Here is a 24,080-nt window from a genome sequence, read left to right as displayed (position 1 = left end):
ATTGATGCAACAACCCCAACCCCCCAAAAGAACTACACATAACATCATCAATAAAGCTTTTGTTGTCTTACATAGAAAGTTTTGCTAATTTTAAAACTTTAACATTACGAATCACATTCACACTGCTGTTTGTGAATGTGTACTTCTGACACATTTTGAATTCATAAAGTTGTAATTATACATTTAATGAATAATTATGTACTTTTTTACAAGCACTTACTTTCTGAATTAAAAAAAAGTTAAAATGTATTTTAAAGGAATACTACTCACTCCTGTTGTCACAAATAGGTAGTCAGCGTGTAGAGTTTATAAGGACAAGTTACTTTATATTTATCTAGATTTTTGCGCTCGGACAAAAAAAGATACATTTTTTAGATATCGGCACAACCAATGTTCCATTCCCCAGGAGAAATCTCAGCAACTGTCTATATTAGGCGGCACCTTCAGCAACAGTTACTGTGCAGTTGAAACCATTTGTGTGGGGATATAAGGGTCTATCTCTTCTGGTGAAGCGGAGAGGAGGTGAGAATGATGGGTTTCACTCGTCTGGGTCTGAGTGTACAGCTCCAAACTGTTTGAAGACACTGTAAATAAAAAAGGAGATTAATAGGTAGGGGGACTTCAAATTTCTGATTTTTTCTGAATTTGTACAAGTAGTTCCTAATACATCTGATCCATAGTACTGTGTAGCTCAGTGGGAAGAGCATTGCGTTAAGGTTCGATTGCACATACTTTGAAACAAATGTAGGATATTGGAATGTAAGACACTTTAGATAAAATTATAAATGTATGTTACTGTATTTAAAACACCTAGTTCATTTAATGAAAGTGTGCAACTAATAAATTAAATCGGCTGTTAAATAAGGGGACTTACGAAACTAGCAATTAAGCAATTAGCCCTATGAAGCAGTGGGTTACAGTCCCTAAAACCCCCATTAGCCGTTATAAAATGCACTGTAACCCACTGCTTCGCGGGGTTTATTGCTTTTTTTTAAAAGGTAATCCATATGCGTAGCAAGCAGGGCCGGTGTATGCATCCTTATCAAATTCAATTTCACTCCCAGACTACAGTTTACATTATGTTGTATTCTGACCAAGCGGGATGAATATCGTTATTCGTAATACTCGTGGGAATAGTTCGTCATTTTCGAGCAAGGCAAATTACTCGCCCTAGTTGCATTTTTTCAACTTGCACGGAAGACGCAAAGTTTGCGCATTTCTTCTCATTGATTTATTATGTAATCTCGGAGAAATAGCTATCTCATATCAGTGTCTGCGGACTCATGGTCAGAGTCCCTGTTTCCCATTTTGTACTTGTCGGTAGACGTTCGAACCCCGCTCGAAGCAGGTTTATGTAGGATCGGTTACACATGTCAGCCACATGTTCAAACAAAAAACAATTAATACAAAACTTTTATACAAAGGTGAGTTAAAATAAAACAACATATCAGATGTGAAAAGGTAGGAAACCACCGGTTTACATTAAACAATCTTTGGAAGGGATGATGGCCATACCTGGCTCTGGTGAAGTGGACTGCAAGTGTAAAGACTCCTCTTCAATAGGAGTATCTGCGTGACCTTCCGTATCTGAGGTGAGAATCTGAAAGAAAGGATGTATTGTTTGTATAGAATGCATTAAAAGCTTATATCTAACTTCTTCTTCAGTTTTGAATTGCCATGCAGCAAAAGGATTGTTGAAATTAAATACAACATACAATTCTTTTATTTCTATTTTGACTAGTTTCTACACATAAGGTCAGATTGTTTGGTTCATGCCTGTCGAACAGCTGTAAGGTTAGTCAGTGTGCCAATGCTGTTGCCCTCTGCGATGATCATAGCCTGCGACAGTAGACTAGAAGAAGAGTAGGAGGTCAAGTCTGCCTTGCTGTACACTGAAAAAACGTATACAAACACAATTATGATCAACTTCTGTACATGTAAAATGCAATGGCATGATGCTAAACTATTTTATCTGGGCATTGTTACAGCATTGCTAAGGAAAAGATGTTAGAATGCTGCTATGTTAATCCAAACCGAAAGAGTCCTACAGATGGCTCTGTTGGGTCATGCAAGTCTATTAAAAAGAAATATACACTAAACGACTTACTGTGACATGGTAACGGGGCCATAGTTGCCATGAACGAGTTGGGGCCAAGGTGACCCTGAAGATGCTGTTGGGGTGAGGTGTGAAGCTGCTGCTGAAAAGAAATTGGCTGAAGGGTGGTAAACCCGCCCCCCATATTGTTGATGACAGGGATCGTCTGTGGTTGAGAGGATGTCAAGCCTACAGTAAGAGACATGAATTATCCATTGGTTAAAACGTTTTGTCTATAAATGTTTGCTCGATACCACAATACTTAATTATATATTGCACCTATAAAAAGAGAAGAGTCTCCCAGACTCATAACGCTTGGTAAGGAGGCCATAATCAGTCCTGGAGGGTGTGAAGAGGATCCTGAGAGTCCATGAAGAGAGGTGAGAGTACTGACAGGCGGTAAGGAACCACCACCAGATGCCTAATAGAGTGAACAGAAACTGGAGGCTTGTTTCTTTTCTGTGTATTGCCTAACAAATTAAATTGCAGGTCTAATTTGCCTATAAAATGGACAAACCCAACAAGTTGGGTTAAATTAACCCAGGGAATCTTTATATTTGACAAATTATTGGTAAAACCAACCCATAATAGGTAAAAAAATGTAACCTAACAATCAAGTCATTTGATCTCACTGGTTTGTGGTGATGTGTGTCAAGGAGTGTATGACTGGGTTCTAGCTGTTCTGGACTGCCTCCGAGACGACCACTGCCACCCCTGTCTTCACCACTAGAGCTTCTCACTGAGCCCAAACTCTCACACATCACTGCTTGACCGTACTTCAGACCTTTTACAACAGAAATCATTGAATCAAACTCAGGACTAGGAGGAAGATAAAACGTGCAAAGATGGTATGATCTTGAATGACATTACAGTTACCTGGTGAAGGACTAGAAGCTAGTGTCTGACCTGTGGAGAGTGTTGATTGGCTACTGTAAGGCACGTCCAGGGCCAGTTTGTGGCGAAAAGCCTCCTCCTTGCGCCGATTGGCAAACCAATTATATACCCGAACCTCTGTCACCAGATTAGAGCCCAGGCCAGCAAGTTGAGAGGGAGACACACCCCTCTGTAGACACTCTGCTCTAAAATACAAATGCACAATACATTCTTTAAAAAGGTTCTTTGATGCCATAGAATAACCTTTTGGTTCCATAAAGAACCATTCTGAAGAAACTTTTTGTTTCACAAAAGGTTCTTTGTGGCGAAAAGAGGTTCTTCAGATTATAAAAAAGTAAGAAAGAGATGGAACCTTTGGCTAAATGGTTCTTTGTGGAACCAAAAATGGTTCTTCTATGGCATTGCGGTAAATAACCTTTTAAGCACCTTTGTTTTTAAAGGTGGGATGTCCGATTTCTCATAGCCGTTGTTGATGTTCAAATCTCCAGAACAGAGACACCCCTACCCCAATCTTTCGCTTTCGTCAGCGCTCGGCTCGTGTAATGTCCATCCTGTGCACGGTGCACCTTTCTGCTGATTGGCTACAAGGTTGTTCTGGTAACCGGCCCGACTTTTAAACAAGCGTAAGTCGTAAATTGGACACCCCACCTTTAAGAGTGTAGATTTAAATAACACTGACCAAATACAACTTTGCTTCTTCAACTTCAAGTTTTAAACTCAGTTTACCTGTTGCACTCCTCCACCAGTCCCTCCCTCTCCTCTTTACTGGGGTTCTTTTGTCGTTCATATGCCTGAAAAAGGATTTGCTGGGAGGCAGGGCCCCATTTGAAACGATTCCTCCTTCCTTTTCGTCCTTCCTCGGCGGATTCCTCTCCTGACATAACACCTCGACTAGCATTGGTGAATTCTGCAATGATCATAATATGAAATCAAAGGGATATCCATTCTAACTGGAAATACGTTCTATAACAGAACATGGTATAACAGAAATAAGAACTAGTCATGCATACGTTGGTTAATCTCTGCTTTTTTCTTGACACACCAGCTATACAGAGCGGCACGTTTTTGATTCTTCATTGGTGTGCCCTTGTTGAGGTGCTGGGAGAGATGGGATTGGTTAAGGCCAGTGGATTCTACCACTTCTCTCTGCGGGAGGTTGTGCTGCTGCATGTAGCTCTTTATCATTTTAGCTACATGCCAGGGATCCTCTCTAACATACACAAACACATGAAAAATGAATGTTTATTTTCTATTGTGAAAATGCATTAAATAAAATATTATAAATATATAGATATAGTAGAAATATAAGTATAAGGATAAAAATAAAGACATCAGAGATATATAATAAAACCAGGAAAGTTATAAAATACATTAAATTAAAGTATTTAACTCATGTGATTAAAGCAAATCTCCCAAAAGACATGCATTAGCAATACACTATCAAAATTCAAAATCTTTTATCCTCAGTTTTGTACATTTGACAAATGATTGAAATATTTTGGACTTGATCTATGATTTTCTTTTATTCTTGTACTACTGTATCTGTATAAATATTTTTATAAGCAGACATCCAAAAAAGTAAAAACTATGAGACATTTAGTATGCTACACCAAAGGTTTCATAAAACATGCCATTCTCCCTAGTACTGAAGTGGTCTAAATGAGAAGGAACTCTGTAAAACTTTGCTGTAGTTTTTTCAGAAGGTGTGCCAGTAACTTACTGTAGATTTAATTTTAAAAAAAAATCCTCACACATAAACTTACCCAGTTATTTTTTTCATAAAACATACTATATATCTTGGGTCACTTTTCTTGGTATGTAATTGTATCATAATTTAAAAAGTTTTAAATAGTTTTACTAGAAAACAAGACAAAAACTATTAGGAAGATGCATGTATTTTAAAATATGAACATTTCAAAAACAGTGGTCAAAAGGATTTATAAAAACAGCTTTCAAAGAAAGGTGAGGGAAAAGAGGAAGGAGGTAGAGAGGGTGCAATATTTACACTGTAAGATAAGGCCGGAGACAAAGGACCAAAGTCCACTAAATAGATTGTAATAGCGCTCACTAACACACACTGCAGACTCCAACAAACAAACATCTCCAACAGAAATGCATTTTACTTATACAAATCCCTCACAAATAAAGTAGCTTTCCAAATGTTTTGATAAGATGCATCATGTGCTTTATCACATGTGCTTTTTATCTCCAAACTGTCCAAAGAGCCTTTGGATGCAGATTTACCTTCACAACACCACTATCTTTACAATATCACTATAGTCGAATGTACACAAACACACACAGATACAGTTGGACACTGTGTCACTCTGTTAATTTTAACCAGTCGATGTAGCTCATTTATTAAAAAGATAGAAATGGACTGAGAATAATGAATAGGGTGGGTAATTAGTAACTAGAAAAGGTGGAACCTCCTTTATATTCACCCCATCAGTTAGGAAACCAAGCACTAGAGGAGAGAGGAAGCTGGTGAACAGGAATTATGGACAGAAGACTTGGAATGAGGCTTAAAAAACAAGCGATTGGTTTCTTTGGGTATTCGTGGAGTGATATTAAGATGATAACATGACATGGGGAGATCAAAGGGACTATCTGGAAAGCATAATTTCCGGATCATTTTTTTCATGTCGGAACAACAATTCAGGTAATATATGTATGTTTCAAAGAGAAAATTTGCTTTTTTTATCACTTACTGCAACAGCTGGTCAACTTCAGCCCTCTGTCTCACTGCCTCCTCTGGTGGAAGTCTTTCCAGCTCGCCGAAGATCGGCGGCGGATTCTCCATCTCTCCTTCCTCTGAGCTCTCCCCGTCTGCCCGGTCTGTCCTCTCCATACTGGCCGATGCTCTCTCTCTCTCAAGATCTCCCATGGCTTGAATCAGCAACTCTTTCGATAGACCCGAGCTTAGGAGAGACCACACCAGCTGCTCCTGCAAGGCCGACAGTCGACCGCTTCGCTCTCCAGCTCTCCTTGCCTCACCTCCCTCCATCTCACGTTTTCTGTGGAGTCTCAGCAGATGTCGGTCTTCGACGGTGTTCAGATTTAGGAAAAGGCACCTGCGTGTGTGTACATACAGAAAGAGGATCACAAGCTTTGTTCGTGTCTTTAAAACGATCACATACACTTCTGTGTGCAAACAGCGTACACTCAAACACACGCAAGCCAAAACAACATTGCAATCGTTCACCTGCGTTTGAGCTCAGTGGTCTTTGGATCATGCATTCATCTAGACATAATTCCAGATCTTGATCGTCTCTTCCTTATTTTCCAGTGTTCCTCTATTTCGGCGGTTGTACTTTGTCTAGACACCTGTTGGTCTTTTAGTTAAAAAATATTTTTTTCCAACTTGCTTTTCCTGTCATCCCCTCCTCCTTTGCTCTCTCTCTCTCTTTCTCTCCCTTTCTCCTGGTGAACTTTGGCCTCAGCCCGTGTTAGGGGCAAAGTGTAGAGTTTAACCATTTTGTGAGCATGAACACTGTAAACACATTAAAAAGTCACACTCTTATCTTCTGTGTTGTTAGTTGTTTTCACTTGTTCTACCTTATTAAGAAACGTATAGTAAAATGACATTCATGAGGGTCCTGTTTACATCACGTGAATATATTGTGTTGCATTTACAATTCATTGCAACTCAAAAATACATCTTAAGCATTTTTTAACTAACACACATAGAAAAGGAACATGGAAGAATGTTTATGATTTTGTTATTCTCTTTTATTCTTGATTCTGTTTTTAGCTCTTTTTAACTGTTGTGTGGTGTTCGGGTATGGGACCCATGCATATTTACAAGAGATGCGATTTTGTTTTTTCAACCTCATACATTTATATATATTCAGGATTTATTCAACATGTTTATTTCACAGAAGGTGAAACAAATTCATGAATATGGTTTAACAGGTTTATATTAAATATTAAATATATATGCTGTGTTTGTTGCTTGTAGTTGGGAGAAAGTCAACGTCTAGTGTTTTTTACTTAGGCTGCTTTTTATATTTGTATGACTTTGACCGTATTGAAAAATGCTGTACAGTGGGACCTGTGAATATTGGAAGGGGTTACAATAAGGGTTACAAGGGGTTAAATATCTAGGCCTCTATAAAATATGACTGTATTATGAGTTTACATCAATAAACAAATTACTGTGGAAAATTATAAAATGATCAGCAATGTCTCATGGATTATAAAAGTAAAAAATGTGATTATGGCTAATATAATCTGTGCTCAAAATTGGTCCTGGCTATCTTTTTATGTTTCGTATATCAGTGGTTCTCAAACTTTTTTGTTTAAAGGCCCCCTTTGTGTAGAATGCATTGCTTTGCGGCCCCCCAAATATAGATTTATAATCTTAAACTTAGAATTTTAATTAAACCAAAAACATAATCAGTTATACAATGCTAGAACATCAATTATTTTGGTTGGTGGTTTTATTTTTTATGTTTGATTGCATAAAATCTATAATTATTTTCTGTATTTCATAAAATGCCACAAAATCTGTGAATCCCAGATCAAGCCCCCAGTTTGAGAACCGTATATTATAGCTCTCTATTAGTGTTATAAATAGCATAGTAAATGGAACAATCCACACTATATAGTGAATAGCTTACTGTATACTGAAGTATAGTATACTGAATAAAACTTAGTCAAATGTTTAAAAGAAACAGTAGAACAGTGTGATAAACACGTTTCACAACAAATATCTATTATTTTTGAAAGCACATCTTAAGCAAACCTGTCAGTAATTACAATATACTGAGGGCAGCTTTGAAAGTTTGAAGAAAAATATACAAGTAAAAAAAAAACTGTATAAATGCAAATCATGTATATCGATACCAAAATATATATATATATCTTTTGAATTGTGCAGATTACAAAATTCTTAGTGTTTGCCTGTTTACAATTAAATTAAATTTTAAATCAAGACGACTTACCTAACAGTTGCGATAATACAGTGACAACAGAAAGAAAGAACATGGACACAGGTACAATGCAAACAATTTATTTATATATATAACTGTAATTATACACTATTTACGTTTATACAGTGATACTTTTTCCTCACAAATAACACCCATAATTTAATAAATCAATTTACATGCTGAAGTGCCTATAGTGTTCCAAAATTACATTGGCCACTCTGAATTCCAGTAAGCTTGCCATTGTCGCAAAACAATGGGAATCATTAGCAATTCTTGAAATAGCGAACCATCCAGGGAACATTCACACCAGGTGTTAGTGGACTGAATGGACAGAGACTTTATGGCCACAAAGAACTTGTGAAGGGGAGGGGGGCCAAAGATTGACCATGTTTGGCTGGACACATGATCAGTTTCTTCATTTATCATTTGACGAACACTTTTAAAGTTAACCCCATTTGTCCCGCTCTCTGTATGTCAGAGCAATGAAGGGTGCATGTGCTAAATGTACACCATAGTTTTGACAGGGCTGTGCGATATTGTTCTCTAAGCTGCAGTGTAATGCCAGTCCAAGCTCTAAAGCTGGCTGCAGGGGGGCCGCACCCTCCCTGTCTTCATTCACATCCCCCCACAGTACGCTCGCTGTGTCTTGAGGAGCTGGGGGTCTTTCCTTTTGGTCAAGGACCCCTGGTCTGGTCAAGCCCCTCACCCGATGAATTTCTATCAGGCTCGGGCCTCTACTGGGTCCTCCTGTGGCCAGCTGCAGTGCTTGGAAGAGGGCAAGCAGATCTACTCTTAGCTCCACCACACCATCTTGAAACCATACGTTGTACCTGCAGAGAAAAACATTACGGTGTGACTAAATCTTTGAATAATTGTATAATATTATTATGTCCATGGATAACACATTGGCAACCTATTTCTATTTCATCTATCGTGTCTTACCTAGTAGGAAACCCTCGTTTTTCCAAAGAGGTCAGAACAGGTTGGATGTTGAGGTGTTGGGGATTTGAAAAGTGAAAATGAACTTCTGCTCTCGCCAATGGTCCTGACAACACGTCCATCCCAAGGAGAAACTCAATGTTGGAATCTGGTCACAAAGAAGGACTTTGATGTTAGAAATTGATGTTAGAAATAATAGTCAATTTATGTTATCGAGTTTTATACCCATAATGACACCATTATTTTCGAAACAGAGCTCGACTTACCCCCAGGTTTTCGTCCTTGTATTCCTTTGACACTTCCGCAGTGGTACCCAATTTGACAACAACGATAAACCCTTCTCACAAACTGGAAGAGGGGGTGTTCTGGAAAAACGGCGGGACGTGAACCGTCACTCGTCGTCGATAATATTTTTAGGCGATACATTTGGCCCCAGTCTCCAAAAGGAGCGGTGCTCTCCGTCCACGGTGCGCTTAAAAGAGCGCACTGTTCGCGCTCGGACCCCGGCTCCCGACGCATCCGTCTCTGGACGTGAGCAATACGGATTTTACGCTCTCCTAGAATCGATGTCACCTTACGAAACTGCGTACGCAGAGATCTGCACTCCACTCCCACGGTGACAGCAACGAAAGCGAGGACAAGCAGCGAAACGCGTGCGTGCGTAACCGTGGCCATCTCAAGTGTCCAAATATATCGGCTATTAGTGTTGCTCTCCAGATACTCTTCTTATCCTTGGCTCTCCACGACACGACTGAAAGGGTCAATTCTCCTGCACTGACAATAAGCTCAGATTCTTCTGTGGAATTTTAGTTTTGTCTTCTTCTGACTCTCCTCCCCCTGGTTTTGTTTTGGGACCCTTAAGCGGCCATTCGCACCCCCATCGACCTTTTAAATGTGTCTGCATAATGAGGCGCCTAGAGCCCTGCCAGTTCATCCCATTCTTATTCTCACACCTAATGACCCTCATTACAGAACATCTGCACCATCATCAAAATGCTCATTTGCAAGAGAAACGACACCGACAAGGGAAGCAGAAAACTTTCCTTCTCTGGCCCTAATTCCCTACTCTGACAATAGTTTACCAACCAGCAGACGCAACAGTTCTCTTGGAGTGGATATACATTTTGAAGTCATTAATCCTTGTGCACATACAGAGACGCACAAAAGTGTAGGCTACTAATGCGTGAATTTCATTACAAAGATAACAAAACATCACACAAAGTGACCCGCAAACAAATAAAGCAGGATCTTTCCTTAGAGATAACTCATTTTCTGGACTATTTGTGCATTGATTTTAAACATCTTATTATAGTGTCAAGTTCATACAGGTGTAGCTGTCCCACTTACGTTTGACGACCACATGTATCCAAATTATTATTATTTAATATTTATTGTAAAAGTAATCCTACTTGATACTGTTATTTTGTTGCTAATGCTGTCAAACCAACTTTCTGATTCAAGTATTCAGATTCATATATTTGTGGTCATGTGCGGTTGCACATGCTAATTATTTAACATCCAAAGCACCTTAAAAAGTTTAAAAAAGAAGTTTATTCATATTTTGGAATAATTCTGGTCCATTCAAAAGCTGTCATATTCAATACTTAAACACATAAACAGTAATACTGAATGGTCTGCATTGCTTTTAAAATCTGCCCATGTTCTCTACACCAAATCTTAATAATCGCAGAATATACAGCAATGCATTAAATCAGTCTACATCTGAGGTTTCAGTACACTTTTAGTTTCTACTGTTTAAAATAAAACCATCAGCAGTATTTTCTAAAAAAAACCAGCATTTTTAAGAAATATTGAACCAATATAAAAATTTTGCCATAATTTATTCTGTCCTATGTCATTCTAAACCAAGTATGACTTTCTTTACAAAAAACAAGATTAGTTCAATGTGAGAATTATGAATCGAAATTGAATTAAATATATCAACCTTCTGTGAACTGTACACAGAGAGCAGAGAATAAAGATGTTTCTGTTTGTGAAACATGCATAAAATGCTGTCATCTGGCTTCAAAAGTATTTATTTCAGTAGTAAAAAATACAGTGTAGTTGATTGAAATAAAGATCTAAAATGTGGACTCAGTTAAAGCAGGTTAACTCCATGTTTAAGGAGCCGCTGGCGAGCTTTTTTGGGCAGAGAGAAGGCACTATCCTGGGCATCTGGACTTCCAGAGTTTCTGACTGGTGCTCCCTGCTGGAGAAAATACGTCTCCTGGGCGGTGCTACAGGTTCCATACACTGCCGAGCTAGCATTCCTGTAATTCAGTGAACAGACACACATAATAACCCCCATAATGTGTACATAAATAGAAGATTTAAATCTTCTGTAACTGTAAAATATGTCTTTTCAAATTGAACATTTTTGAAAAATTGTCAATATACACATTCGATAAAATTTGGTAAACAATCACACATTCTGACCTGACAATGACTTCTTGTAAAGTGTCTGTTTGAGAGAAATGAGAATGGAGCAGTGCAGTTGCCTTCACGAATGCACGGTCCTGGGGTCCAGCGGAGTGCCCACACACATTGGCTAGTGTAAAACAAACTATTTTAAGGACAAACTCAAAATACACAAAGCTATTGCTGACAACATTTTCCACTGAAAAATAAAAAGTCTTTGTGAATATTTGATCTGATTACATACTTATTGTGAAATTCTAAATGTGTGAATGGGATCATAAAGTCTTCATGAACTGACTTTAGGTTTTGAGGCAGAACATAGTTTACATCATAGCTAGATCGAGGTTTGCTAATAGGAAGTTGTGTTCGCATCAGGGATTTATTTTTTCCTCTTTGAAAGCACATTTTACTTGAGAAAATTTCAAAATGCTACTGTAAATAGGATACTGTTTGTATGGGTGTGTTTGTGTGAGAAAGAGAGAGAGAGAGAGGGAGAGCGCTATTCACTCACTAGTAAGTGTGCTCTGTATGCAGTCATAGTGAGTGAAGGTGTAGAGCCCCTGGAGGCTGGGAGTCCCAGGTGAGGTACTTCTCAGATGAGCCTCAAGACCATTCAGAGATGCCAAACTGCTGTGATACTACAAAAACAGTAGAAAAAAGTGTTTAGTTTAAATGTGTTGTTTTGTTGTCTAGATACCCACAATTTTGTGACCAATGAATTTCCATTAAACTTCAAAAGTGTTCTTAAATAGAATTTGTGTCTCTTTTACCAATACAAATATCAAAAAAATCTGAAATCAAGATAGAATTAACTAGCAAAATGACTTGAGATATAAGGCCTTGCTTTCTAAAAATACCTGCCAATGAGTAAATAATGGGGTAATATAAAAATGATAAAATTATTACATAAATTATTGTTTGTACCCCACTGGCAGGTATTTTTACTCATTTTAGGCACAATATTTATAATTTTGATACCTCAAATAGTTTCCCTTTACAAATAAATGTATTTTGATTTAAGAATGTTTAGATACTTGGGAAGTAAAAATACTCTGAAATAATGAAATAATTTAAAAAACTTTCCATATGATATCACCACTTCAAAAATACCTGATATATCCAGGTTTTACTGTCACTATTCTGTTTTTTTTTGCAAGCTTGCATACATAAACCAAATCATATAGAAAGCATAAAGGCAATGCAGAAACATACAATTACAAAACTATTCCAAACGTCCAAAAAAAGAACACTCAAGCTTCTCACCACTTCCTCTCTGGCGGTGGGGTCTGTGTTGAAATCTGTCTCTACCAAAAGTGCAAGGACCAGACCTCTGACTCTATGCTGGTACAATACTGTGGGGACCAGAGAGGCGTCTGCAAAGGTCTCATGTGGAAGGGGGGCATTTGGTGGGTCACAACAGTTGTTTACATTGTCCTTGAGTATTTGTTCTCCTTTGTCTACTTTCTCATTCTTTGGCCTTCCTTCATCTTCTGTATCTCTTTGTAATCTGTCATTTGTATTGGTCGTGTGATTGTTAGCATTCAACTGCTGTCCTTCAGCCGTGTCAGTCAGGTTGTCTTGGTAAGAGCTATCCGAATGGTTCTCATGACAATTCGAATGTAACTGATATCCTTTTATAAGGGATTTTATTTTTTCCTTCTGATTAAATTCCTTTTCTGAATTTTTAACTTTGCTTTTAGATTTGGATGAACATCCGGAGTCCAGCTTCTCATGTGCATCCTCTGCTACTCTTTCCTTTGTATTGAGGCCGGTTAATCTTCCTGTTAAACATTGTTCCTTAACCTTGGATGAGTTTGGGCCATTTGCCACGATGTGGTCATGTGACTGCGGAGTGAAATAATCTGATTGGTTCATTCTGGAGTGAAGAGGACTGTTCACCATAGAGGGGGAGGGGCTGAAACATGACTCATCAGAGAGGGAGGAGCGAGGAGAGGATGGCATCGTCTCATTGGAGTTCGGGGGGCACTCAGTGGGCTCTAAGTTTAATGAGTCTGTATCTGCAGTAAGGGTGTCGGATAAAGTACGTGATAGTAGGCCAGACTTTCTTGATCGGGGTGGAGGTTGACTGCAGTGAGTCCTAAAATGAGAGACAGAACACAAATAAAATATTACAGCAACAATAACATGATTAATGTTTTTTTGTGAAAATTAACAAGCCATTACCTAGCATCATCCATTAAACAACATAAATTCCTTAGCAACCCCATAGCAACACACTGCAATCATGATATACCTGCATGCTCTATCCACAGGGGAGCAACGCATCATATGAAGTTCAGCGGTTGTCAGGAACACCTGTGTGGTTACTATGAAGGAGAGAGACGTGCCCACTGATAAGCACAGGCCATTGGCTGCCACCCTGTTATCCTGTAGTGCAGATAGATACACACAATTCAGCTGTCATTCAATTATTGTCCATATTGTTAGTTAGTATACTATTGCTCAAAATTAAAAATCTCTGTACGATTTTACCTGGCTGTATGTTTCCGTCTCGTAAACCATCACCTTCTGCGTGAGGGCAGGAGGCATCTGAGTACTCACCACCCTGAACATCACACAGAGAAGTATTATTCACAATACTTTACATACACATGTAAATATTACATGCATTTTTTTCTAGTGAATATAATATACAATACTGTGCTATACCCATAACACAGGTAAAAAACACATTTATGTCAACAGATATTATTAATTGATATTTAACTAATGCACTGTAAAATATAACGGATCTATATTAATCAACTCTTTGGAACCACGCAAAGATAAACATCTGTGTCTTACAGGCTGGATATTAGAGAAATGTTTACCCTAAAATTAAGTAAAAAAAACATCTTGTTTATTGCCTCATGCATAAATGTAAAATCCATGTGTACCACTGAAAAAAGTCATACTGATTTGGAACAATGTTAGTGTAAGGTGATTTTTATTTTTGGGTAAGACATACTTTCGTAGTTTTGAAACCTCACCTCCCCCTGTACAGGATACACCCAGATAACACCAGCGGGCATCGCTGACATGCCTGTAGAATAAGGGCAGCTTTCAGCAACAGCAGAGGATCAATCTGATAAAGAACAAAAGAGAGGAATTGACCATTTAGGGGAATTAGGGCATAGGAAAACGAAATATGACATTGAATATAGTGAATGTATTAAATACATGCGTGGAGTCGATTGTCCTCAGACAGCTGAAGATGTTGTGCAACTCAGTGGAGCCGCCCTGCAGGTGACAAAGGTATCTCGCCCATCGCTGAGCCAACTCTTCCTGACTGTATAACTGTGTTCAAGCAAGCAAGCGAAAAATGCATGTTGAACTGTTCTGATGTGGAATATTGCATTCTGGTTATAGCAAGTTATTAGTTATTCAGTGTGTAGTTGCTTAAATTTTAATACCTGGTAGCTCTGACGCACTGGTCCATTATAGAAACAGAAGAGATCAATCAGCTGATTTAGAAAGTCACACACGCTTACATCTGGAATGTCTACCACACAGCTTAATGCCTGAAAACCACAAAAAGATCCCGTTCAAATGAGTAAACCCCAACTAATTCTTATCTGGAATCACATTTTGATGACTAATTTATCTTACCCAAAGAAACGAATCCTTCATGCAAACTGCATATTTGCTCCTGCGCAGGCGCAGCAGGCGTACGGGAGACTTGGATAGCTCAGATACACAACGACACACACCAGCCAGTTGTCCACAGAGAAGCTCCTGCTGGTCTATTGGCGTCTGTAACAATACGCAGCCACCATCATGTCTTCATTGTTCAGTTGCAATAGAAAAACATTAGATGGTAATATAAAAGTTTCCTTTATTATATATTATAAATTAAAATATTTTGAAATTTTTCGAAGATGTGCTACTGCTTCTGTAACATCTGCATATTATAAATGAGTTCCAATGACTTCTCAACAATGATCTGCTTACATCTTCAGGATAAAAGTAGTATATTCCATCTCTAGTCCAGTCTCCTTCCTCCTGCACTTTTGAGTTATCATAGAGGAAGAAGAACAGGCATCTGCAAATATGACCAGAGACAAATTATGAAATTATACTTTACATCAAACATCTGTCTTCAAATAAAACTTTTTTTTTTTAACTCTGTAAAATATGTTTTCAATAATAGATCATGCATCATGTTTCCTTGACTGGAAATATCAAATTTATTTCCGCATTATTTGCATTCAATTGATGGATCAAATATAATACATTTTCATAAATCGGTGTATGCTGTGTATAATCAAAAATATAACTTTATTTGGGAAGCCCATGACTTATAATTTAAGGCAAGATACAGATCAATAACAATTGTTTTCTCACCGTCTTGAGTCAGTGGATGCAGGTGTTGAAGCCATTTATCTGTTGAAAAACACAATATTACCATGTTCTGATAAAAATATTTTTATAAATAAATGTTTAGAAAAACTTCCTATTTCAAAATACCATATTAAATCATCTAAAAATATAATCTAATAAAATATCTAAACATAAAAGCATACATCATAGATTTTAATTAAATCATTAAATAAAAACACCACTATTGTAAATATTGACCGAGATTAAAAAAATGCTCAATGACTGCATGCTATGCCATGGAATTTCAAACTGGTGTACGGGCCTCAAAGAAAAAATAGACAAAATCGGTCAAGTCCCCTTATAATAATTATAGTTTCATTTCTAAGTATCTTCCTGCTATTTTTGCTAGATACACAGTTTCAAGAATGGCTATTTTCATCTTCCTAGAAAGTTTTTCTCACTATAGTTCATTTTTTCACATTCACAGTAAAAGTTGCTGCGGTGCAAGACAATTTGAATTGAAAATGTGTCTTCAGAGTTATATAAATAATAGTGAAGCCAGCCATTTAAGTTTGGAAACAATATGTTGTCTTTACAATATTATATTTTTCTAAGCAACTTTAAACGTTTCTTTACACATAAAAATACAGATGGGTGTGTCCTTCAGAAAAGCTTCCTCTTGGGTGTCCTATGCATCATAACGTTTGCAAACCCCTGTGCTATGCAAATATGTTATTTATTGAACAGTGTAGTGTGTTTAAGTCCTTGGCAGGCAATCATTTGAGATCCCATACAAACTTGTAAATAGAACAGCAGACCTTAAATGATTTTACATACGATTTGGCCTTCGTTAACATCTTAGCATTTGTGGCTGAACGAGCAGGAAGAATAACAAAGTGACAACAGATGCGATGTTACTCAAACAAGTGCTTCTGACACAAGCATTATTTGGACTTACCGTTGCTGACTTGCGTAACGCAGAGCAGATCAACTTCACGTAAAGGACACTGAAGTTGAGTTTGTGAATGAATCCCTGAATCGCGCTGCATTAAATCATTACTCAGTTCCGCCCAGACACGACTTAAACAACACTAACCTCACCCAAATAACCACACGTTGTTGAGTTAAAAATAAATATTAACATCACCTCCATATTTCATAAACTGGACTTTTGAGAAGGAATGCGAGTCACAAGTAAAAAGTCATGTGAGAAATGTCTCGACAGGAAGGGAAGCCTGTAGGGACAAATGCCTTTCGTTTCTCTTTTCAGCTTTGAGTTTTTGTGATGGCGTTCGACGGAACAGATCATTTATTCATATATCATATTTTCACACAGTTCACTCGAGTCAGTTTTTAGAAAATCAGCAAATTGTAGGCTTATTTCCCCAATACATTCAAAGTGTTGTTTTTGTTTTTACAATTATAAAGACATATTTTATAGTTACCCAAGAACGCATCATCATTCTATTCAAATAAGACAAATATTGAACACAGTTTATAATTTAAAGAACATGTATTTATTCTCGGTTAAGATGAAGCAGATAATGTGATAGAATGGTCCAGGAGTAGACGTCACTATTTCCGTAAGGTGCTTTCACAGAAGGTGGACAGCACAGAGGTAAGCTCAACGAACTGAAGAGACGTCACGTAAACTGAATAAAACTGAGGAGTGGTCCAGGTCTCTGGTCCCTGTTGGGGGTACGTTCCAAACACCCTTTATTCATCGTGATGCTCATAGCCGTCAGGAAGAGCATTGAGGTGGGAGTTATGGAAGAGTGAATGGTTGCCATCACCCCATGGGAAACGCTGGAGAGACAATATTTCAGTGAATGAAAGAGAAAAGCGGTTAGTGTACTGGTTGACTAGGAAAATACAAGCAAATTTATATTCAGTAAAAATGTAAATAAAAATATTACAAAGAATGTCATTGGGATAAAAACAAATCAACTTATCAACCGAGCCAAGATTTGACTATTTCAAGATTGGCTGACACACAGAAGTACGTCAATTATAAAACCATCATCCTTATCAATGACTTCGCTCCATACATTTTTTTTAAATATTGTGTGTTTTTGACAATTCATTTCTAGCAGTTCGGTTTCATGTGTGCCGTCAATACATGTTTATAACCAGCGTAAAAATGAATTGCTATAAGCTTCTGAATTCTGATTGGTTGACCGTTACAGGTTTATCTGTACTGCGGTGAAATGCATTTTAGCTGGTCTTTTACCCCATGTCATTTATACAAAATTCAGGTGATTAAATCTTTCATTTGATATAATGCCATATTTGTCTTATCATAACTTATATTGTGACATTGGTCCTCTAAATTAATGTAATAAGCTCAATAGACCTCCATTGATTTTTAATTAGGCTAATGATACAGAACTCCAAACCTCTCAGATACATGTATAACTTATGTAGTTAGATTTAAAGAAACAATTATTTTTTTCAGTCTTTTTATTTATATCTTATTATCTAGTGAGGACCAGTTGCATTCATAATATTTCACTCCATTAGTGAGATCACTTGGCTCTTATCTTTAAGAAACTCTGAAAACACATATTTAGCACAATACCAGACTCGGTGAGTGTGCATACTGTGCAGTGCATACTAGAAAGACTCCAAATAAAGGACCAAAAATGGCTTTTATTCAGTTGTACCTTGCTGCGGATGCGTAGGTGACTGTATGGAACGAACTCAGGCTGTCCGTGGTCGTGCTGCTGTGCCCGCAGGTACATGTTCACCATACACACAGCCACTCCAGGCAGCGCCACCACAAACGACAGAATCTTCCATGTCTTGGCTAAATATGAACATAAATATGATGAACATAGAGTTAGCATTGTTAAGGTATGACGAATTTCCATTAACTCGTAGCACAGTCCGTCAGTGTCAGTTACTCCACCTGGTTAATTCAGTTTAGTTATTATTCAGTTGTCGATTGGTTAATTCTCACACAACAAATAAAAATTACTGCTAATCAGCTGCTTTCAGTATCAATAACACCGCTACATGAAATAACCCTCCAGATCAGCTCCATAGCCACAAGGTCAAAGACTATAGAGTTAACGCTATTTATAACAGTCAAGCTTTATATTACAGCGTATTTTGAAGATATATGGAGAGAGTTTCTGACCTGCTTGCTCGCCGTGAACTGCAGCTGAAAGCTTACGGCTCTGGATCAGAGCAGAAGATTTTAAGAGCTTCTGGGAGAGACGTCCGATCATAGCCATCTCTGCGGATACAGAAACTTCAGAGGCGGAAGAAGCTTTAAGGCGGATGTTTGTGAAGGAAACTGACGCGTTCGCCATCTAGTGGCGCGGAGATCCATCAAAACTACTGGTGGATTACCTGCAATTGATACTACGTAACTGATTGATTTAAATTGCTCTTCATACTCTTAATTTTAAGTAATTTGTGTTGTTGAGTAACTTATGATATACATATATCGTATTTTATTACATACAAACCATTTTGCAGAACATAAACAACACTGGTCCAGAAGCACTTCCTGTTTTTTTACACAAATTTAAAAACAAATGTTACAACAATATTCAACATTATAATTTTAATTTAGAACTGAAATATGACTCCATATTTAATATCTTTAAAACTTAATTATACATGTGACAATAAATAAAATTAACAAAAGTTTGTTTCTGGACCAGTGTTGGTCTATATCCTGTAGTATGTTCTGTATGAAACAATATTTAATTTAAAACACAAAGTTTGGTATTTGTCTTAAAATGTGTTAAAAATTGTTCAATTTAATTGAACATCATGAAAATATACTGAAATGTGTAATGTTTACAGCTTGTGACTGATCATGTTTAATTTAAGGATTTAATGATGATTATTTCTGCCCACGTTTGATGCAGATTTGTAAGTATACTGTAAAAAATCCCAGAAAAAGCAGATGGGGTGCCGTAAATAAAGTTTTCCCTGTTTTTCGTGTACATTTGCGGTCTTTTACTGTAATTTACGTCTGAGTTTTTTACATTACTTAATAATGAATGGTACATTTACTTTCCAGACAGAGTGTTTTAATTTAAATACAATGTTGACAATGTAAATAAATATAAATAATTATTGTTTTTTTCCCAACACCAACTAAAATAAACAGTATGAATACCATTTTATAGTTATCAGTGAGTCCTTAGGAATACAGTTAACACCACCACAACAACAGCATTCATTCTCTTTGTCTATTGTGTATTCTGCTTTTATTTTAGGTTAAATTCTCTTAACTTTTAATGCAAGTAGGTTTTACACAGTTGTTTTTCTTATATACCACACAGATATTTATATTTTATAGTTATGTAGTCATGCAGTTCTGGCAACTGTGACATGCCTTTGGCAGAAAACCCCAAGCTTTGGTTGGGAGGAAAAGTCCAGCCCATCTTGCGTCATTCTACCATTCCACAAACATTTCCATGTTGGGCTGTATGGAAACTGCATGTGTCACAAAGGAAATTTTATCAGTAAGTAAAACAACAGTTTTCTAATATGTTATTTAAAAATGTAAACATCAAACAGCTGTTTACATATTCAGTTTATGTTCGATGTTAATATGTTAACGGTGTGAATGTTACACATATTTATAATTGAACCTGCAGTGTTTCATGGAAGGTTGAGAAAACCTTATTATTCTTATTATGCAGATGTGTTATAATAATCAGGCTATAGGCTGACCACAGGAATGCAGGCCAACAACCGTATAGATGATGTAGAGGGAGATCCTGACAGGGTGGATCCCTTCTACCAACAAGGCAAGTAACATTAAAATTGTTGTCTATTCACCTAAGTCCATTTTTGTTCCCCTCCTTTCTAAAAGCAAAAACATATTGTATTTTATTATTTGTATGCATTTATACTCTTTGAACATGTCATTTAAAAATCGATTTACTGTAATTTTCCTTATGTCATGTTTAGGCAAAGTGGCTTGTGGTATGTTTCTGGTTCTTCTAATCTTGTCGTTCTTGGTAATAGGAATCGTAACAGGACTCAACTGTAAGTAAAACCAAAGTGGATTATCACATATTTCATTGTTAATTGTTTTCGGTAGTTACGGTTTTGTTGTTGATTTACCATCCTCAAGTCTCCAAGAAACCAAAGAGTGTTGAGAACAGAGGTCTTCTTTTTGAGGAAAATACACCTGTTCCATTTCAGCACAAAGGTATTTACATTTACATTTAGTCATTTAGCAGACGCTTTAATCCAAAAATACTTAGAGAGAGTTCAGGGAGCAATAAGTGATATGTCATACAGGAGAAATAATACGATAGGTGCTAATGCAGAGTTACAAGTTTCAGCAAACGCTAGATCAATACCTGTTGAGAGAAAGGGTGAGGGTTAGTTTTTTTCTTTTTTTTCTCGTTTGTCTGTCAAGTATTCACAGAAGAGATGGGTTTTAAGTAGTGTTTTTAATGTTGTGAAAGATGTGGTTGACCGGACTGAGTTAGGAAGAATGTTCCACCAAGAAGGAGTTGTGAAGGAGAATGAGCGGGTATGTTACAAAAATAGTTAAAATTAACGAAATAAGTTTAAACATCGGTTTATAATCTATTAAAATATTTTGTTAAAAATTAAATGAAGTGTTCAAATATTAAAAAATTGTGCTTACATGAAATGAAGTCGTACACAGCAATACAACTAAAATATAAACTTTTGATAGATTTACATGCAAAAAATGATTGGGTCTGTTAACATTTTTCATATAATGTCATGTCACAGGACCCTGCTCGGATGGTTGGATGACCTATAGTAATAGCTGCTATTTGTTAGTAAATGCTTATGTGTCTTGGGATTTATCAATGTCTTTATGCCATGATCTTGGGGCGTACCTGATGGTTGTAAACAGCAAAGAGGAGCTGGTAGAGACTTTGCAATATTTTCTTAATCTATTATCTATTTTGAGTTGATCATAAGAATATAAGCAGAGACGGTTCCCTCTTGATTTTAGGAGTTCATATCAACTGCTGTTCAAATGAGCAGGGACTACTGGATTGGTTTCAAGAGAGATAAAATGGTGGAAAAGACCTGGGTAACTGCAGACGATAATCATTCAAGTTCACAGTAAGAACATATTCCCTTTACTGTAAACATTTAGACGTTTTTTTTTATGATTACTGAGATGGTTTTTACCTCTTTATAGTTTCTGGAATGAAGATCCTGGTGATGAGGAGTCATGCGTCTACTTAGAAGGAACTGACACTGTGCGTTCAAAGCAATTGCATGATCCTGACTGTAAGAAAAAAAAGAATTATATTTGTGAACACCAACTGAAGAAAAGTGTGTAACAGGAAATATTTCCCACATGACAGTTGAAATTGTATGTGTTATTTTATGCTCTGTGTCTCCAATTTTTACATTCTAGCTATTAATATTGTAGTAATATCATTTGATATTAATATTTAATTTATCGTTATAGAAGAGTGTTTAAGAAAATGTTAATTATAATTAAAGTGAGTACTGTTGTCATAACCCCACTTCTTAGTTGTTACATTGAAGGAAAATGTGGACATTTTAAAGCTTGTGCATGCATTTCTTAGGGTACTCATGTGTTCATATTATATAATATATTCTTTTAAAATTATGTATTGTTTTGTTGGTTGAGTTAACAAATATTTTTATTCAACTGAAATATTAGTTAACTCAATGAGTTTATTCAACGCAATGAGACATTAAATGAGTTAATTAATATTTTTAAGATGAATTAACTCTAAATTAATTTTAAGGCACCCAGGTAATTTTTTTCAGTATTGCTTGAGTTCATGTTCTGTATTAAACTTAACAAGATAACCTAAATATTCAGATGATAGCCCAGTTGTCATTTGTCATATTAGTTAATGAATTATGTTAATGATTAATTATTTCAGTTATGAATGAAAATTATCAGATATAAGATCTTTTTTACAGCAGAGTTGGTCTTCATTACAATCCTTCTGATTATTATTAACTGACTGTACACTTACAGACGTGCTCAAATTTGTTGGTAACTTTCCAGCTTATTGAAAAATGCTTCATTCCTCCTGAAGAGTGATGAAATTAAAAGCTATTGTATCATGTATATCTGAGGAGCTCATAAAGAAAATAATAGACAAGCAAAGTTAAAGGCTAAGACCATCTCCAAGCAGCTCGATGTTCCTATGACAACAGTTTCAGATATTATTACAGAGTTTAAGGTCCATGGAATTGGAGCCAACGTCCCTCGGCACGGCCTCAAGAGAAAAATCGACCCCAGATTGAACAGGATAGTGCGAATGGCAGAAAAAGAACCAAGGATGAATGTCAAAGAGAAACAAGCTGAACTCCAAGGTGAAGGTATATCAGTTTCTGAGCACCATCCGTCGCATTTTGAGCAAGAAGACCAATGAGGACTCCACTTTTGAATGACAAACATAAAAAAATCAAACTTCCAAGGAAGTGAACACCATACTTACAGTGAAAAATGGAAGAGGCTTGATTACGATTTGAGAATGCTTTGCTGCATCTGACATAGTGTGCATTATATCTGTGCAGGGACAATGAAATATCAAGATATTCTGGAGCGAAACGTAATGCCGGGTGTTACAAAGCTCGATCTCAGGTCATGGGTCCTCCAACAAAATAATTAACCAAACACACAGCTAAAATCACAGATGAATGGATAAGAACAAAACATTGGACTATTCTGAAGTGGGCTTCTGAATTTGAGCACATCTGTACACCTTCTACTGTAAATCATTTCTATTGATAACAGACAACTACAGTTTACCATATTTAACAAAGCTCTACCTTACTTGTGCCATTCATTTTTATGCTGTTCTTATGTAAAGTATTCAAGTGGTTATTTTGTATGTGTTTATTTTAGGCTATTTAAACAAACTTGTTTATTAAACGTTGATACATTTTAAGTGTTTATGGGCTATCCAGGATGTAAACCAATACAAGAAGAAATACGAATGCTCAGAATAGCAGTAGTAAATGTTTTTATAATTTAAAAGGTTACAAATAGTGAAGATGATGTGCAAATCAGTTTCCTCCGGGTACTCTGGTTTCCTCCCCTGGTCCAAAGACATGCATGGTAGGTTGATTGGCATCTCTGGAAAAAATTGTCCGTAGGGTGTGAGTGCGTGAGTGAATGAGTGAGTGAGTGTGTGTGCCCTGCGATGGGTTGGCACTCCGTCCAGGGTGTATCCTGCCTTGATGCCCGATGACTCCTGAGATAGGCGCAGGCTCCCCGTGACCCGAGGTAGTTCGGATAAGCGGTAGAAAATGGAATGGAATGGAATGTGCAAATCAAAATCCCAAATAAAAAGAGGCACTGAGGACCTCTAGTGTTGAGGTAAATAAAGTGCTTGTTACAATGGAAGCCCCTTTCATGTTTCAATATAGGAACTTTTATACAAATGTGAATTTTCTTAATGCTTCACAAATGTAAAATGCATTATTTAGATAAAGATTTGAAATGAAAATATACCTTCTTAAAAATGTAT

At 36.9% G+C, this 24,080-nt stretch overlaps 5 protein-coding genes across 8 annotated transcripts; 1 reads left to right on the top strand and 4 right to left on the bottom strand.

Moving 5' to 3' along the window:
- Positions 1-20: 20 nt before the first annotated feature.
- hnf1a (HNF1 homeobox a) lies at positions 21-7,161 on the bottom strand. Of its 2 annotated transcripts, none has more exons than XM_056729660.1 (11): positions 6,195-7,161; positions 5,701-6,063; positions 4,000-4,199; positions 3,716-3,896; positions 2,972-3,174; positions 2,728-2,879; positions 2,375-2,516; positions 2,108-2,284; positions 1,777-1,892; positions 1,516-1,600; positions 21-584 (listed from the first exon to the last, which is right to left on the bottom strand). In XM_056729660.1, the coding sequence occupies exons 1-11, from the start codon at positions 6,227-6,229 to the stop codon at positions 454-456; spliced, it is 1,785 nt and encodes a 594-aa protein (XP_056585638.1). In that variant the 5' UTR covers positions 6,230-7,161; the 3' UTR covers positions 21-453. The 2 variants fall into 2 exon arrangements, with proteins under 2 accessions (XP_056585638.1, XP_056585639.1); XM_056729661.1 differs by having other exon boundaries at positions 3,002-3,174.
- An 826-nt stretch (positions 7,162-7,987) lies between these two features.
- On the bottom strand, positions 7,988-9,727 carry si:ch211-170d8.2 (uncharacterized protein LOC571755 homolog). Its single transcript, XM_056729716.1, has 3 exons — positions 9,129-9,727; positions 8,866-9,010; positions 7,988-8,753 (listed from the first exon to the last, which is right to left on the bottom strand). The coding sequence occupies exons 1-3, from the start codon at positions 9,535-9,537 to the stop codon at positions 8,369-8,371; spliced, it is 939 nt and encodes a 312-aa protein (XP_056585694.1). The 5' UTR covers positions 9,538-9,727; the 3' UTR covers positions 7,988-8,368.
- Positions 9,728-10,390: 663 nt separating this feature from the next.
- hps4 (HPS4 biogenesis of lysosomal organelles complex 3 subunit 2) lies at positions 10,391-16,817 on the bottom strand. 2 transcript variants are annotated; one of them, XM_056772248.1, is made up of 13 exons: positions 16,559-16,817; positions 15,625-15,663; positions 15,232-15,322; positions 14,890-15,061; positions 14,694-14,801; positions 14,461-14,577; positions 14,271-14,365; positions 13,774-13,846; positions 13,535-13,668; positions 12,544-13,378; positions 11,792-11,918; positions 11,299-11,410; positions 10,391-11,132 (listed from the first exon to the last, which is right to left on the bottom strand). In XM_056772248.1, exons 1-13 carry the CDS (start codon positions 16,647-16,649, stop codon positions 10,961-10,963), a joined length of 2,166 nt encoding a protein of 721 aa, XP_056628226.1. In that variant the 5' UTR covers positions 16,650-16,817; the 3' UTR covers positions 10,391-10,960. The 2 variants fall into 2 exon arrangements, with proteins under 2 accessions (XP_056628226.1, XP_056628227.1); XM_056772249.1 differs by having other exon boundaries at positions 14,890-15,033.
- Positions 16,818-17,094: 277 nt separating this feature from the next.
- LOC130406903 (cytochrome c oxidase subunit 6A, mitochondrial) lies at positions 17,095-18,897 on the bottom strand. Its single transcript, XM_056729484.1, has 3 exons — positions 18,740-18,897; positions 18,264-18,406; positions 17,095-17,406 (listed from the first exon to the last, which is right to left on the bottom strand). Exons 1-3 carry the CDS (start codon positions 18,834-18,836, stop codon positions 17,317-17,319), a joined length of 330 nt encoding a protein of 109 aa, XP_056585462.1. The 5' UTR covers positions 18,837-18,897; the 3' UTR covers positions 17,095-17,316.
- Positions 18,898-20,038: 1,141 nt separating this feature from the next.
- On the top strand, positions 20,039-22,223 carry si:ch211-170d8.8 (C-type lectin domain family 4 member E). Of its 2 annotated transcripts, XM_056729785.1 has the most exons (7): positions 20,039-20,084; positions 20,265-20,372; positions 20,536-20,613; positions 20,702-20,779; positions 21,337-21,476; positions 21,566-21,678; positions 21,758-22,223. In XM_056729785.1, the coding sequence occupies exons 2-7, from the start codon at positions 20,303-20,305 to the stop codon at positions 21,900-21,902; spliced, it is 624 nt and encodes a 207-aa protein (XP_056585763.1). In that variant the 5' UTR covers positions 20,039-20,084; positions 20,265-20,302; the 3' UTR covers positions 21,903-22,223. The 2 variants fall into 2 exon arrangements, with proteins under 2 accessions (XP_056585763.1, XP_056585764.1); XM_056729786.1 differs by lacking the exon at positions 20,039-20,084 and having other exon boundaries at positions 20,163-20,372.
- The last annotated feature ends 1,857 nt before the right edge of the window (positions 22,224-24,080 follow it).

Source organism: Triplophysa dalaica, chromosome 18, assembly GCF_015846415.1.
Source record: "Triplophysa dalaica isolate WHDGS20190420 chromosome 18, ASM1584641v1, whole genome shotgun sequence".
In the NCBI taxonomy this organism is placed as follows: Eukaryota; Metazoa; Chordata; class Actinopteri; order Cypriniformes; family Nemacheilidae; genus Triplophysa; species Triplophysa dalaica.
The sequence above is the reverse complement of the archived record's forward strand: the minus strand, read 5'-3'. Positions and strand labels throughout refer to the sequence as shown.

What these genes read in the sequence shown, in the direction of transcription:
- hnf1a (XM_056729660.1), bottom strand. Translation starts at nt 6,229, where the DNA reads ATGCATGATCCAAAGACCACTGAGCTCAAACGCAG. An exon ending in AAAAGCAGAGATTAACCAAC is followed by an intron (nt 3,897 to 3,999) that starts GTATGCATGACT and finishes TGATCATTGCAG; the next exon opens with AATTCACCAATGCTAGTCGA. An exon ending in GTCCACTTCACCAGAGCCAG is followed by an intron (nt 585 to 1,515) that starts GTATGGCCATCA and finishes TTTTATTTACAG; the next exon opens with TGTCTTCAAACAGTTTGGAG.
- si:ch211-170d8.2 (XM_056729716.1), bottom strand. Translation starts at nt 9,537, where the DNA reads ATGGCCACGGTTACGCACGCACGCGTTTCGCTGCTTGTCCTCGCTTTC. An exon ending in ACAAGGACGAAAACCTGGGG is followed by an intron (nt 9,011 to 9,128) that starts GTAAGTCGAGCT and finishes CTTTGTGACCAG; the next exon opens with ATTCCAACATTGAGTTTCTC. An exon ending in AAACGAGGGTTTCCTACTAG is followed by an intron (nt 8,754 to 8,865) that starts GTAAGACACGAT and finishes TTTTCTCTGCAG; the next exon opens with GTACAACGTATGGTTTCAAG.
- hps4 (XM_056772248.1), bottom strand. Translation starts at nt 16,649, where the DNA reads ATGCAGCGCGATTCAGGGATTCATTCACAAACTCAACTTCAGTGTCCT. An exon ending in GGACAATCGACTCCACGCAT is followed by an intron (nt 14,366 to 14,460) that starts GTATTTAATACA and finishes GTTCTTTATCAG; the next exon opens with ATTGATCCTCTGCTGTTGCT. An exon ending in AGACGGAAACATACAGCCAG is followed by an intron (nt 13,669 to 13,773) that starts GTAAAATCGTAC and finishes TCTGCACTACAG; the next exon opens with GATAACAGGGTGGCAGCCAA.
- LOC130406903 (XM_056729484.1), bottom strand. Translation starts at nt 18,836, where the DNA reads ATGGCTATGATCGGACGTCTCTCCCAGAAGCTCTTAAAATCTTCTGCT. An exon ending in AGTTCACGGCGAGCAAGCAG is followed by an intron (nt 18,407 to 18,739) that starts GTCAGAAACTCT and finishes GTTCATATTTAG; the next exon opens with CCAAGACATGGAAGATTCTG. An exon ending in ACCTACGCATCCGCAGCAAG is followed by an intron (nt 17,407 to 18,263) that starts GTACAACTGAAT and finishes TTGTCTCTCCAG; the next exon opens with CGTTTCCCATGGGGTGATGG.
- si:ch211-170d8.8 (XM_056729785.1), top strand. Translation starts at nt 20,303, where the DNA reads ATGCAGGCCAACAACCGTATAGATGATGTAGAGGGAGATCCTGACAGG. An exon ending in AATCGTAACAGGACTCAACT is followed by an intron (nt 20,614 to 20,701) that starts GTAAGTAAAACC and finishes ACCATCCTCAAG; the next exon opens with TCTCCAAGAAACCAAAGAGT. An exon ending in TGTTCCATTTCAGCACAAAG is followed by an intron (nt 20,780 to 21,336) that starts GTATTTACATTT and finishes GTCATGTCACAG; the next exon opens with GACCCTGCTCGGATGGTTGG.